At 54.0% G+C, this 14,038-nt stretch overlaps 1 protein-coding gene across 3 annotated transcripts; it reads right to left on the minus strand.

Moving 5' to 3' along the window:
• Window positions 1–836: 836 nt before the first annotated feature.
• MFSD13A (major facilitator superfamily domain containing 13A) lies at window positions 837–13,755 on the minus strand. Of its 3 annotated transcripts, XM_025880390.2 has the most exons (9): window positions 13,644–13,755; window positions 6,204–6,446; window positions 5,701–5,783; window positions 4,686–5,138; window positions 4,432–4,555; window positions 3,725–3,821; window positions 2,994–3,165; window positions 2,725–2,918; window positions 837–1,665 (listed from the first exon to the last, which is right to left on the minus strand). In XM_025880390.2, exons 2-9 carry the CDS (start codon window positions 6,369–6,371, stop codon window positions 1,403–1,405), a joined length of 1,554 nt encoding a protein of 517 aa, XP_025736175.1. In that variant the 5' UTR covers window positions 6,372–6,446; window positions 13,644–13,755; the 3' UTR covers window positions 837–1,402. The 3 variants fall into 3 exon arrangements, with proteins under 3 accessions (XP_025736175.1, XP_025736173.1, XP_025736174.1); XM_025880388.2 differs by having other exon boundaries at window positions 2,725–3,165; XM_025880389.2 differs by lacking the exon at window positions 13,644–13,755 and adding an exon at window positions 13,501–13,634 and having other exon boundaries at window positions 2,725–3,165.
• Window positions 13,756–14,038: the final 283 nt, after the last annotated feature.

The raw sequence follows: 14,038 nt of genomic DNA on the forward strand, positions 1-14,038 counted from the left end.
GCACTTTGCAAATGTTAACCTATTTGATCCAACAACCCTGCAAAGTATTTTTATTATCCATTTTGCAGATGAATTAGAGCCACAGAAAAATGTAATTTCCCAAAGCTCTGCCCTTTATTAGCCAGGATTTGAACCCAGGCGATATAGCCCTAGAGCCTCAATTTTTAGCCACTACACAGACCCTCAAAAACCACTGGCCTTGAGCAGTAGGTCCCAATCAAGTGGGACGCATCTGGCAATGTCTGGGGACATTTAGTTGTCACAACTGTAGGGAAATGCTACTGTCATCTAGGCAGAGGCCAGGGATGCTGCTTTAAATATTCGCAACAACGGACTACCCGGCTCCGAATGTCTCCAGGTTGAGAAATGCCGGCCGAGAGCACAGGTGTTCTATCCCAGCTGCACAGTAAAATCACAGAGCTTCCCAAAACCTCCATGCGCAGGCCATAGCCTAGAACCCATGACAGCATAATCTTGGGGAAGAGAATTCAAGATAATCAGCATTTTTGAAAGCTCCCAGTGACTCCAGGGTTGAAGACCTCTTGGAAGTGGCTGCTTTTCCTCGCTCACCATGTCTGGCAGTGGTGTATGGGAAATGCACCAGGACATGACCACAGGCCAGCAAGTCATTTTGCTCACAAATGCCCATGCAGCCAGCCACTGGTCTGCACGCCCTCCCTGCTACCTCAGTGACTCTGATGAGGGTGACCCCCCACCCCCACCAATTCATCTGCAGAAGAATGTTCTCAGGGTGCTTTTCCTATTAAGTGAGGAATCCTGTTCCCCAACCCCGCCAACCCACCACTTCTACACATAGCACAGACCTCCAGAACGGGAACAGAAATAACTGACTTTAATCAGTCTGTGATGACATGAACCTCTTTGAGAGGTCAGGTGGGGGTGGGGGAGCCCTGCAGCAGCTGGGGCACAATACTTTAGGCACAACTGAAGCAGAGAGGTCAGAGAAACCACTGGAAATGTGGAGGGAGGGGGCGGTGGGACTCACAGCTTCCCCTGAGTGGGTGAAAGTGGCTTCTGAGCCCATACACAGCACCGGCCCCAAGCAGGTGGTGGGACAGGCCTTCATGCCCTGCAGCACCCCCATGTGATCACAGGGCAGCCCCACCCCGTCTTGGTCCTCTTCTTCCTCCTGCCCCACGGCAGGGAAGCAGATCCCTGAGCACATACAGCCCAGCCCCTGCCCCAGCTGGGCCAGACAGCCAAGCTGAACTTAGACCGCAGTGATGCTCCCGGCTCAGCCCCTGAAGCTCACACTCTGCCATCTGTCCTCCAGGCTGTGCCCCAGGGAGGCAGAGGAGCAGGACGGGGGGCTGGCAGAAGCGGCTCCTGCCCCAGGGCTGCGACAGTGTCCTCGGCAGGGTGGCCTTGCTGTACCTGCCTCTCACACCATCTTAACATCCAGGGTTTGGGCCCGTGATAGGTTCTGGCGCTGGGCTTTGACCATGTGCAGGCGTCTCCCGTGCAGTGTGAACTGGGACCAAGTGAACAGCTGCAGCAGAGCACAGGTGATGGGCACCAGCACCAGCAGGTAGAAGCAGCCCTGGCGGAGTGTTGGGGCCTGGGCTGGGGCTGGGGCCGGGGGCTCTGGCCAGGGCTGGGCACTCCCCACAGGGGTCAGTGGGGGCTGCTGGAAGAGATCATGACCTAGGGTGAGAGAGCATGCAGAAAGAACAGGGTCAGCCCTGGTCTCCTCCAAGGTCCGCAGTGCCACATCTCAAACGACATGCATACATTTCTAAACCACAACTCACTTCCTTCTCCAAACTTGCTTCTCCCCTGTGCTTCCCTTCTGGGTGACTGGCACCACTATCCACACCATAGACTCAAAGTCTTCCTGGATTCTTCGGTTAACCTCACCACTCCCCAGCAGCCAGTCCTTCCCCTCCCCCGAATTCCAGAACACATGCCACACCCAGACACTTTTCCAGTCCCCCTGGCTCCACCTGCTCAAGCTTCCATGGCTTCTGCCACAGCCTCCCCACAGCCCATTCTCCATACAGCAATCAGGGTGAACTGAAAAACCCAGATCAGACCATGTCACTGCCCTGCTTAAAACCCTTGCAATAGTTTCTCTCCACACTGAGAATAAAATCCAAACCCTGCCCTAATGGACAGAGCCCTCTGCTGCCCCAGCCTCATCTCCTAGCCACTCCTGATACCTTGGGGCTCTGTACTTGCCCCCCCGCCCCGATCCTGTCTGGAATTCACTGAGATCTTTCGAGACCAGATTCTTGCCATCCAGTCCACATCCTGGGTGTCATCTCCTCAGAGAGGCCTTCCTGGACCACACACACTAAGTAGCTTCTCAGTCACACTGCCTATTTTACCATCGCTCTTCCCACTACCATTGCTATTTTCTTGTTCGGCTCTTTATTGCCAACCCCACCCATCCCTCTAACTAGAATATAAGTTCCACGATGGCAAAACCATTGTTACCTCCCTAAAGGGACCTGGAGCAGCTCCTGGCAATGAAAGTATTCTATACACGTTTGTTGAATGAATGAATGAATGAACGAACGAACCACTGAAAGACGGGAAGAATTGGAGACTCAGTTCCTCCGCCCACGTGGGAAGAGGCAGAGGAGGTGGGGCCCAGGAACAGCCTCTGCTGGCCAGTTGCCATTCTCTCCCACTTACTGGATCCAGCTTGTAGCTTTGACCCCCGGAGCCTCAGGAGCCCGGTGCCAGCCCCCAGGCCCTCACCTGTGTAGAAGCACAGCAGCCAGGTGCCCAGCAGCGGAGCAAAGGTCTGGCCTGGCTTGGTCACCAGGGCCACCATGCCAAAGAGAAGAGCCGAGGCCGCCTGCTTGCGGTGGTTCAGCACCAGGTCCTCATCCACCAGGTCAGTCACCACCAAAGTCAACAGCTTACAGGTGCCCTCCGTGAAGACACGGTTGCTGCCAGCGAAGAGAGAGGGGGCAAGAGTGAAGGGGTGGAGCAGAGGTGCGGGGGTGAGGGAGGGCAGCGCATACCTGGCAATGAAGAGGCAGAGGAGGCCAGGGCGGTCGGGGCCGGCCAACAGCATGAGCAGGCTCAGGCCCAGCTTGAGCAGGAAGAGCCCCCGCACCACGGCGTAGACGCCCCAGCGCCGGCACAAGGGCAGGAAGTAGAGGTTGTTGAGGTGGGGGGCCACATAGGAGATGCCTGGACAGAAGGGGGCAGCCTTGTGAGGGGGCACTGCCACAGCTTCCACAGCTCTCCACACCAACCAACGGCGTGACAGGGATTGCACACTCACGACGTGCCAGGCTCTGTGCTATGAGCTTCACATCCTGTCATTTCATCCTCACCACCCTTTAGGATCAGTCCTGTTATTATCCCTACCTTTCGGGTGATAAACGGAGGCCCAAAGAGATTAAAGAAAACACAACCAAGGCCACACAGTAAATAAGAGTCAAGACGCACAGCCAAGCCCGACAGCCCCGTCAGCCCTGCTGTGAACCGGCCACTGTGCCGCCTCACCTCTGGGGGCACCATCATGGAGACCACCAGGAGAGCAGCCCTACCCTCCTCACAGTGCAGTGGGCTCTCACCCCTTCCTCCCACAGCACAGCTGAGGCTGGAGGGGCAAGCCCGAAGCGAAGCAGCGTAACCCCCCTGCCCCCCGCCGCAGCTCCCCCCCCACCCCCACCCCTGGCAACAGGGCCCGGCTGGGGAGGGAGCTGTGCCTGCAGCTGGGCGGCTGCCTGCAGCACCCACTCACCCAGCAGAAAGGAGCCCGTGGAGAGGGAGATGTGGTCTGACAACAGATGCTCCAGGAAGAGGGGGAAGAAGTTGCTGTTGAAGTGGCAGTGAAAGACCTGCAACCCAACAGGGGCAATGAGGAGGCTGCTGGGCTGGAGGGCAGCTGGGAGCAGGCCGGAAGCCAACCGGGGAGCGGCGGGAGCAAGAGCAGACTTTAACCCCACGTCCCTCCACACGGAACATGCCAGAATAACACCCAACACCAAATTCCTGTTGCTTATCTAATTTTGCTAAAAGGTAGAAGGAAGGATAAAATCGTCAAATTGAATGATTAAGTTTTCCTCTCTTTAATTGAAAACACTAGTAAAACAAGCTTGATGATATAAACACCATCTATTTCTGAACTTGGCAAGCTCACATACTACATGTGTTTTAGGCACAGCATTTAGTGTTTTAAAAAGATTGTCACAAAGTTCCCAAAGGGCACCTCTTTTTCATAGCCTCCCTTTGCAGGTGAAGACACAGCTGCCCCGAGAGACCTGCCTAAGATCACACAGGGAGTGAGGAGTTCTGATGGTGCTAGAATCCAGCTCTCCCAACTACCCAACCTGTGTTCCCGCTAGCAAATCACCCAGCAGTGCTCACATGAGGCCCAGCTTTTAAGGAGCCTGTTCCCCTGAGTGAGGCACATCCTGGCCATCGGGGGCGGGGGTGCTGCTCCCATACCTGCACCAGGTCCATGCCCACGAACCACAGGAAGTTCCGGTGGCGTGCGAGCTGCTGGAGGTACTGGCTCAAAGTGATGCTATCTGCGTCCTGGCAGCCGGTAAGCAGCTCCTCTCCACACAGGCTACAGGGCAGAGGGGAGTCACTGATAGCCTAGGGCTGGGCCAGAGCCATCCACCACCCCAGGGCAGCCGCCCATCGGCCAGGGGACTCCATGCTGGGGGAAACCCGGAGAGCTGGGCCAGGCCACTCACCCGCCATTCACAGCCAGGGCTGGGCACTCAGGCTCCCTGCCAGCCGCCTCAACCTGCCGCCCAAGCAGCCGTGCAGCCCCCATAAAGCCCAGCCCAGAGCCGGTGGCCAGGGCCACACAGAAGGCGCGGAAGGAAGAGAAGTCTTCCTTGTTCCAGAAGGCATAGGAGGCAAAGACAGAGAGGGAGCCAGCCGCACTGAAGAGGGAGCAGTAGAAGTTGAGGTGGGTACGGTCGTGGGCAGAGAGGGCCAGGTCAGCCAGCAAGGCATGATGGTGCAGGTCCACGAGCGTCAGGAAGCCATCATAGAGGCAGAGGCACAGCAAGAACTGCAGACCAGCTGGTGCCCAGGGCACCCAGAATGCCAGGAACGACAGCGCCAGCAGCGGCCCGTGCCAGCCCAGGGCCCGCACCCGTGCCAGCACCACGGCCCTCGAGGAGAGCCCAGCGCCCGACCTGCCAAGGACAGGAGGAAAGGTGGGAGCGGCTTTTACCAACTGGGCAAGCCCCAGTTCCCCCTCTGCCCAGGCCCCGAAGGAAGGACAGAGGCCTAGAATATGGGACTCACAGCAGAGTGAGACCACTGAGCCCCGCGTCCTCAGCCTTTCACTTAGGAAGCACAACTCACCAGGGAGTATACGCTCTCGTCCGCTCCCTTGCCAGCCTGCCAAGGCTGATGGGCAAAGGGTGGTGGGATACCTATTTCTCAGGGTTGGGGGCAGTGTTGGGCCCAAGCAGGGATGGGGTCAAGGAATCTGCCAGAAGCAGCAGAGAGGGTCTGCTGTACAGCTCCCAGTTCTGAGGACCTGACAAACCAAGTTGGGGTGAATCTCTCCCCAGGTGAGCAAGGCAACAGTTAATCAAGGCCACTTCTCCCACCTGCCTGACCTTGAGAAGGGAGGGAGCCTGGCCAAAAGCTGAAATGGTCTCCCTTTCTCTCCCCACCCCAAACACAGGCACCCCTGGGGAGGGGTGGGGTGGGACGGGACCCATTGTGAGCCATCCCCAGGACACAAACCGGGGCTGGGAGCTGAGGAACTGACGGTCACTCAGCCAGCCGAAGAGGGGGTCGTTGAGGCTGTTCCAGAGGAGAAACACCGTCTGTGGGCAGAGGGAAATGGGGCAGGTGGGCTCCAGGCAGCCTCCTCTCCAGAGTTTTCCCTACCCAGCCTGTTCGCCACCCCTCAAAGATGAGCCCAGCTTTCCTGACTGCAAACCTTTGCTCAGGGCAGTCCCTCTGCTAAAACTCACTCCACCAGCCACTGCCCCATCAAACTCCCACCCATCCAGGACAAATTTATCCAGCTGATAAATTAATGTACGTGAATATATTTTATCATATATGTGAATATCTAGAACCATGCCAGGCTCATCAGACAGTGGCCAGAAGGAGGAGTCATCAACACCTCCAGCTCCAGCTTTTCTTGCCGAATCACGGTGGGCAACCTGGCCTGCCCCTGCTCCGGACTAGGTGGGACCCACCCGTGCAACCTGCCCAGCTCCCCCGCAGTGCTGGCCTACCTCTCCAACCCAGAAGGCAGCTTTGTTGATCTTGTACACTGAGACAAAGGTGTCCACATAGTAAAGTAGGAACACATTATGCAGGATAGAGATGAAGAGAGCCAGGGAGCCATAAACCACAGCCGTAGGAAGGCGCAGCATCCAGGCCTGGAGCCTGCCCAGCCCCATGGCTGCCAGCTCGGCGTCAGCCCCAGGAGCACCGAGGAGTGCTCACATCCAAGAGCAGTCTGGCCATCCTTGTCCCTAGGGAAGAAGTAGCCAGTTAGCTGCAGGGATCAGAGCCAGCTCTGCTCCTAACCCCAGACCTCTGAATCATTTAAAAACTGATTTCTGGGGCGGCTGGGTCACTCAGTCGTTCAGCGTCTGCCTTCAGCTCAGGTCATGATCCCAGGGTCCTGTGATCAAGCCCCGCATCAGGCTCCTTGCTCAGCGGGAAGCCTGCTTCTCCCTCTCGCACTTCCCCTGCTTGTGTTCCTGCTCTCGCTGTGCCTCTCTCTGTGTCAAATAAATAAAATATTAAAAAAATAAAAATAAAAACTCATTTCTGGGGGCACCTGGGTGGCTCAGTCGGTTGAGCATCTGCCTTTGGCTCAGGTCATGATCTCAGGGTCCTGGGATTGAGACCCACGTCAGGCTCCCTGCTCAGTGGGAAGTCTGCTTCCCCCTCTCCCCTCCCCTCCACCCCCCTGTTTGTGCACTCTCTCTCAAATGAATAAATCTTAAAAAAAAAAAAAACCTCATTTCCACTGGGACAAAGTTTGTACGCAAAACGAAGCTAGGGAATCATCAATGACATACAACTGAAACAGTGCTGGACTGGATACCACTATCTGAGAATAACCCAAGAAAACTGATAAAGGCATGGGAAAAGAAGGCAGGCATCCAACGAGTGCTAAGCCAGGTCGTGTGCTAGAGCAGTGTGCTCAGTATCTTCTTTCATCCACACTATCTTATCACAAAAACCTTAACCATCTGGACATGCCAACTGTGGGCGTGGGCATACAATGCCCCTATAACCTCGGCAAGCTACTTAACCCAAGCCTCAGTTTCCTCTTCTGTAAATGGAAAAAAGGGATGATCATGCCTACCCCGCAGAGGAATGTAAGGATCAAGTGAGGTAACTCACGGAAAGTGCTCAATAAATGGATGGTGGTGGTGTCATGATTATCTTTATAAAATCCCTACAAAATTTATAGCACTATTACCTTGTGAAAAGAGAGCAATCCCAAGCTCAAAGATGTTAAGTAATTTGCCCAATGTTATACAGCAAAAAAGTAGGAGATTTGATCCCTGGTCTGTCTGGTTCTAAAGCCTTTTCTGCCACTTGACCTTCTAAACCAGGTTCCTACGCACTGTTGGGTAGAGCAAAGAAAGTTGCTATGATGTCAGGTTCCATAGGTATATAAGAGTGATAGAGTCCACAACCACTCATGCATTTTGATTCTGGAAATTCCACCTCAAGAAACGAACCCCAAAGGAACATGTACAGAGACATTCATGGCAGCAACAGTAATAAACAGCAAAAAGTCGGACACGGCCCAAGAACGAAACAAAGGGGCAGTCTCAGCAAGGCCGATGCTCTCCAGAAGAAGCAAGCCTGTGGCCCACCTTAACACACAGAAGAGAAACTCAAGAACATGTTACGTGAAAAGAGAGCACAAAGCACAGTGTGGGTGCCTAGCTCCCAGCCGGGCTAACTTATACACAGAGGCTGGAAGGACAGACCGACTATGAGAGGGAAGGAAATAAAAGTCAGATCATTTTTAGGGCAGGCCTTCTCAAACTGGAATGTGCTTTCAAGTTACGTGGGCATGTCATCAGAATGCAGATTTTGACTCAGGAGGTCTGGGAGGAACCAGATTCTGCATTTCCGAAAGGGCGCCCTTCCCTGGTGGTCTAGTAGTTAGGATTCAGCGCTCTCAAAAGGGCGCCCAGGTGGTGACCACGGGGCCATGACCACAGTTTAGGCAGTGAGGCATTAAGCCTGCCTGTCTCTCTTTTTAGATTCAAAGATGCCGTTTTCTTTTCAGAAAAATAACCCTGTGTGTGCTTGCCTGACCCCCAGAGGGAAGCTATGAGGATTTCCTTTTCTCAAATTCCCTGTTGTGTGTTAAATCGTATCTCCAGAAAAAAAATATGCTCAAGCCCTATGCCCCAGTAACTGTAAGTGTGACCTTATTTGGAAACAGGATCTGGGCAGATGTACACGTTAAGATGAGATCAAAGTGAATTCGGGTGGGCCCTTACAGGGAGAGGGAAATTTATACGCAGAGACAGACACACACAGAAGGAAGGTGGCCATGTGAGGACAAAAGCAGAAATTGGAATGATGCAGCTACAAGCCAAGAAATGCCAAGGACTGCAGGCAACCACCAGTAAGCTAGGAGGAAGCAAGGAAGAATTCCTCCCTAGAGCCTCTGGAGGGAGCGTGACCATCTGGAGTTGTTTCAGACCGTGAGTGAATAAAGTTTGTTGTTTTAAGCCACCCAGTTTGCAGTAATCTCTTCCAGCAGCCCTAGGAAACTTACACATATCCTCGGGGGCTGTTCCTCTCTGAGTCCTTGTGACCCAAGCCTGCCCATGGACGTGATCTACATGTTGGTGTGCACGCATGCACACACACACGCACACACAGACACACACAGCTGAAACTTCTGCTTCCTATCATGGTCAGGCCCTGGAGAGCCAACTTCAGCCCAAGTCCAACAGCAGTTGACCCCCAGGACATGTCCTTGCCCCATGACCCACTATAGCTCCTGCTCTGTGCCCAACCCTCCAGGGCCTCTGTCCAGCCCAGCCTCCCCTAGGTCTTCCAGCCCAGCCTCCCCTAGGTCTTCAAGCCAACCTCTCCTCTGGCCAGGCCTTTGTCCTTGGTAGTGCCCCTGCCAGAAATGGCCTCCCATCTCGCCATCCTTCAGGAGCCAGCACTGTGTCCAGACTCTCTCCAGCCCCTCACTGCTGCCTCCTGCCACCGTACCACAGGCTCTCCTGCCTGCCCCCACAACAACCTGACTGTGGGGTTTCTCAGGGCAGAGCCTGCATCTTTGCCCTCCATCTCCCTCGGGGAGGGTGGGCTGGACACGGCCACTCTCTGGTAGAAAAACAGGCCCTGAGAGGGGGGGAAAGAAGGGAATCTCAGTGGGATCTCTCAGGCTCATTGGAAAATGAGGACAATTCACTCAAGAGATCCAACCTGGTGCCAGTCTATGCCTAGTGCTAGGGAATGAGGGAAGGAGAAGCAGCTAGAAAACCCGAAACCAGCCGCTAAGTCTGTGAGAATCTCTCCCAGGCTACAGTGATCCTACCTTGCCCCAAAGCAGGAGGATGGACAGCTAGCCTCTCCCTGGAGCCCTTGAGCCCCTGAAGGAACATTTGGTGGGAAATACTTTTTTTCCCCCATAGCTTTATTGAGGTATAGCAGACACACAATGATCTGCATATATTCAAAGTGTACTGTCTGATCAGTTTTAACATATACATGCACCTGGGAAACCATCACCACGGTGAAGATCATGAACATATCCATCACCCTAAAAGTTTCCCTGGCACTTTCTAAGGAACATAGTGGAAAGAAAACACAACTGGGGGCCTTCTAAGTCCTGCCTGTACCATTTCCTACCTGTGTGAACTGGGGGAATTTGCTTAACCTCTCTATGTCTGTTTCTTGATCTGCGATATGGCACCAACCTTCCTAAGACTATTGTTAGCAGTCAAGGGGAAAATACTCTCAAGCACTTAGCACCTAAGTGTAGTGGACACTCAAACTTCAGAGATTACTGCTGTTGAGCCTCTCAGACCCTCCAAACCCACCACACAAGGATGGGGTGAGTATTAATCTAAAGGTGCTTTGGGGCTGTAAAGCACAACGTATACCTCTGTTGCTATCCTTAACCCCGCTCACTTTCTCAGATTCCCCAGGGCCTTTCAGACCCCCCACCCGTGCCACCACCTCACTTCCAAAGCCTTTGTCCAAAGGGAGTGAAGTGTCCCAGGCCCCCACCCAGATGTCCAGTGACCTTTCCTGGTTGCTGGAGAAGGTGAGCCCTGCAGGCAAGTCCCCAGCCTCTACCAGCTGGCTCCCTGCACCGGTGCTGAGGTAATAGCAGAAAACCTCAGAGGGCGGGGACATGGGAAGGGTGTGACTTTTGCCATCAGGAGAGGCTGGGTTTAAATCCCACCTGCACTTCCTACTACGAATGTAACCTCAGGCAAATCACTTAACCTGCCTGAGCCTTGGTTTCTTCACCTGTAGAATGGGAATAATAATGCCCATCCTTTAAAGGAATGCAGGGAGGACTAAACTAATGCCCAGGAGCCCAGAGCACTGTTACATGAAAGATGTTCAGAAACGGGCTTCTTCTTGGGCTCACTATTAAAAGATTGGAGTAGGAGCAGGGGAATATCCTGGTAATCCGGCCTCTTCCCACGGTAAGGGAATTTGAGAGACAAGACAGGGCACCCGAGGCTAAGTCAAAAGAGGAGAGTCTACAAGTAGCAGGAACACATGCACAGTTCAGGAGAGCCAGATACAAGCCCCCACCACAAGCCAGGGCCAGAGGCAGAGTGACCTGTCCAGGTGAGCCTCTGCCCAGGAGAGGGGGCTGGGGGAGGAGTGTGCAGGGTCACACTCTTCCAGATTCCGCTCCTCCCTCAGGAAATGCCTTCCCCTACTCACCCTCCCACCCTCAATACGCCCCAGCAAAAAACAGCAACCCTGCCTCTCCAGGGGAGGAACAGCTTAGAACCCACACCAACCTAGTTGCATAACCCGGGTGAAATACCCTGTAACCCAGCCAACTCCACCCCCACCTTGGCACCTGGCAGGACAGCCTGCTAGAGGTCACCCCGCTCTCGTGCTGGGATGGTCCCAGTTATGTGGCTTTGAGCCAGCCTTTCCTTCTCCCTGGGCCTTGGTCTCTTCATGTATAAAGTGGGGATGATGCCAACCTCTTGGATTGCTGCAGGACTGAAACACAAAAGGTACATAAAGCCCCAAGCACAGTGCCTGGCACATAGGAGATCCTCAACGAAGAGTAGCTACTGTTATTCTTTTTCGTGTCTCTCAAGTTTGGTTTTGTGATCTTTAAAGGGTTTCAGTCAGTGTCCCCTTCTGTCAAAGCCATGATGAAGTGGTCTCTCCAGCACCCAACACTGATGCCTCTTGCTGCCTGGTATATCCTGCCATCCCTCAAATTCTCTTTTAAATGCCACCTCCACACCTTTGTTCATGCTGTTCCTTCCACTTAAAATAGATGTAACTACATATCATTTCTCAGGCATCTGGGTATGTCTGGCTTTTACATCCATCAAGAATCCTTACAACTCTTGTTACTATTTCCATCTCATTTTATAAACGAAGAAACCAAGGCTCTGAAGGTTAAATAAATCACAGAGCTATTAGGGGCTGGAGCAAAGATTCAGAACCGGTGTTTTTGACTAAAATATCTCAGCATTTCTCATGTCACTATGCCTAACCCCACCACCATCTTATCAAATCCTGCTGATTCAAGGCTCAGTTCAGTGGCACAAGCCTGAGTACACCTAGGCAGGTGTTCTCTCCCCTCTCAGGTCCCTTGGCTCCTTTATCCGGGTCCAAATGCCTCCCTTACCCTCCAGCACCCAAGCTCTGTTAAGAGCAGCACCAGGTCAGACCCCAGTTTTCTACTCCCTGCTTCCACCAGGCTCCTTCACCACACAGTAGGTGCTCAATTAATGCCTGCTGAGTCAATTTGTCCCTAAAAGGCCAATATGGGTATCCCCAGAACTAGGGAAGAGTAGCAGCCCTAGGATTGCCACCCCCAAATCCTCCACTGTGCCCCTCAGCTCTGCTTGGCTGTGGGACTCAGAAAGAGGCAACCAGGGGAACCTTGATGTGCCCTGCTGAATAAAACATGTACAGCAGGCAACAGGTGCACAAAGAGGAAGAGTGGTAACAAAAGGTCACATTTATTAAGCTTGTACCATGTGCTAAGGAAAGCAGATACAATATGGAAAGAGAGCTCAGGGCAAGGAGGTAGAAAGATCAGGAAGGGTTTTGTAAATCACACACAAGATTCTATCCTGAGGACAATGGGATGGGGGGCACTGGGGGGATGGTGAGGTGACAGAACCAGATCTGTTTGGAAAGAATCCCCTGGCATAAAAACTCTCTCTTCTTGACCCATCAGGCTTCTGGAAGATGAACTAGAAAGGATGGAAACAGTAGCATCTCCCTGATTTCTGAACCAAACTATAGCGGCTGCGGGCTGGTGGATTTGGTGGAGGAAACCAAGAATGCCAGACTGGACCCCTAGAGTGAGGGGCATCAGGAGGGTGGATGTTGATTCCCTTCAAAAGGACTAGCAGCTATAAATAAAATCTAAAAAAAAAAAAGTACTAGCGCTTGTATGTGAAGTTTAGTGCAGAGAGAAAAAGCTACTAATAAGCATAATTTGGAGTTGGGGGCCCTGAGTCAAGTCTGAACATTATCACTACTAACTAGCTGAGTTTATTCCTACATCTGTGAAGCAGGAGAAAACAATTCCAATCTCTACCGGTCCTCAGGAGTATCAAATGAAATTGAAAGGTGTAAGACCCTGCACAAATATTAGGTGTGTCCTTTTCTCAACAAGCAGCTGACCTCTGAACTGTCTGCTGCCTTTCCTGTTTCACAGCCGCCTTGCTCGTCTCCCTGCCCAGTCTCCCTCCCCACAGCAGCTTCCAGTCCTGGCAAGAGCGCCTCCCCTGGCGTGGGCGGTGTGTTGGCGGAGGCGGGGCGGGGGGGGGGGGACTCTCCATTCCAAATAATAATAGGCCTATCCTCCTCCTCACGCTGGAAATGGAACCTTCACCTTCCTGGGGGAGGGACCTTCCCCCTCTCCCTCCCCCACAGCACTGGAGGGTCAGCGACTTCACTCTGGGACCACCCGCCCCTCCCAAGCCACTGAGGAGTCTGGGGCTAACCCAGGAGCTCTTTACTCAATAGCTGGCGCTGAAACATGTGGTTCTTCAACCCGTCTGTACATTAAAATCACCTGAGGAGTTGCTCAATACCGAGGCCCGGGCCTCACTCCTGACCAATTAATCGGAATTTTCGGGGGGTGGGGCCCAGGGTCGGTGTTCTTTTAAAGCTCCCCAAGTGGTTCTACTACGCCACCAGGGTTAAGGGCCATCATGTTAATGAAATGGATCCCGGCCTGAGACATCCCGCGACCCCAGCCCCCCAGGGAGCCCTTCGGCAAGAATTCCACCCTCACCCCTTGAGCCCAAGCTTCTCCCATCCGGACCCAAGGGCTCTCCCAACCCACAACCTGATCACCTCAAGGACCCCCCGCAGACAGCCACCAGGACTCCCAGAGCCGACAGCATTCCTGTCCCCCTCGGGTCCGTCCTTTGTGTCTGATTGGCCCCCAGTCCGGCCCGCTCCTGCCCCCGCGCCCGGGCCGCTGACCAGCCCCTCACCGATACAGTGGCAGGCGAAGCCTAATCCTGCGGCTGCCTGGAGCCAGGTGCGAGTCAGTGCGCCTGCGCGCTCCCCGCCGGCGGCTTCCCCAGCCTCTCCCTCCACCCCCAGCCGGCGATTGGCTCCGCGCGGCTCCCGGGACCGCGCCCCGGCAGGTGCCCGCGCCCGAGGCTGCCGCAGCCATATTTGTCATGGGCGCACACCCTTAGGGACCGAAAGGAAAATGTGGACGCTGGCAAGAAGAGAGCAGTGGCCTGGATTCCTGACGGCTCACCTCCTCTCTTTCACCTCTGTAGGTGCTTAAAGGCAATTTCTGCTCAAATCAATAAGACTTTCAAAGCGATGGGCGCCTGGGTGGCTCAGTTGGTTAAGCGACTGCCTTCGGCTCAGGTCA

This window comes from Callorhinus ursinus, unplaced genomic scaffold, assembly GCF_003265705.2.
Source record: "Callorhinus ursinus isolate GAN/ISIS: 27379988/994484 unplaced genomic scaffold, GSC_fseal_2.0 scaffold20, whole genome shotgun sequence".
Taxonomy (NCBI): domain Eukaryota; kingdom Metazoa; phylum Chordata; class Mammalia; order Carnivora; family Otariidae; genus Callorhinus; species Callorhinus ursinus.

Bases quoted from the DNA above. Each gene is read 5' to 3' on its own strand.
- MFSD13A (XM_025880388.2), bottom strand. From the start codon at position 6,371: ATGGGGCTGGGCAGGCTCCAGGCCTGGATGCTGCGCCTTCCTACGGCT. The intron at 5,139-5,700 runs GTTTGTGTCCTG...TGTCCTTGGCAG, and splicing joins TTCCTCAGCTCCCAGCCCCG to GTCGGGCGCTGGGCTCTCCT. The intron at 3,166-3,724 runs GTGAGTGGGTGC...CCTTCTGTCCAG, and splicing joins CACGGGCTCCTTTCTGCTGG to GCATCTCCTATGTGGCCCCC.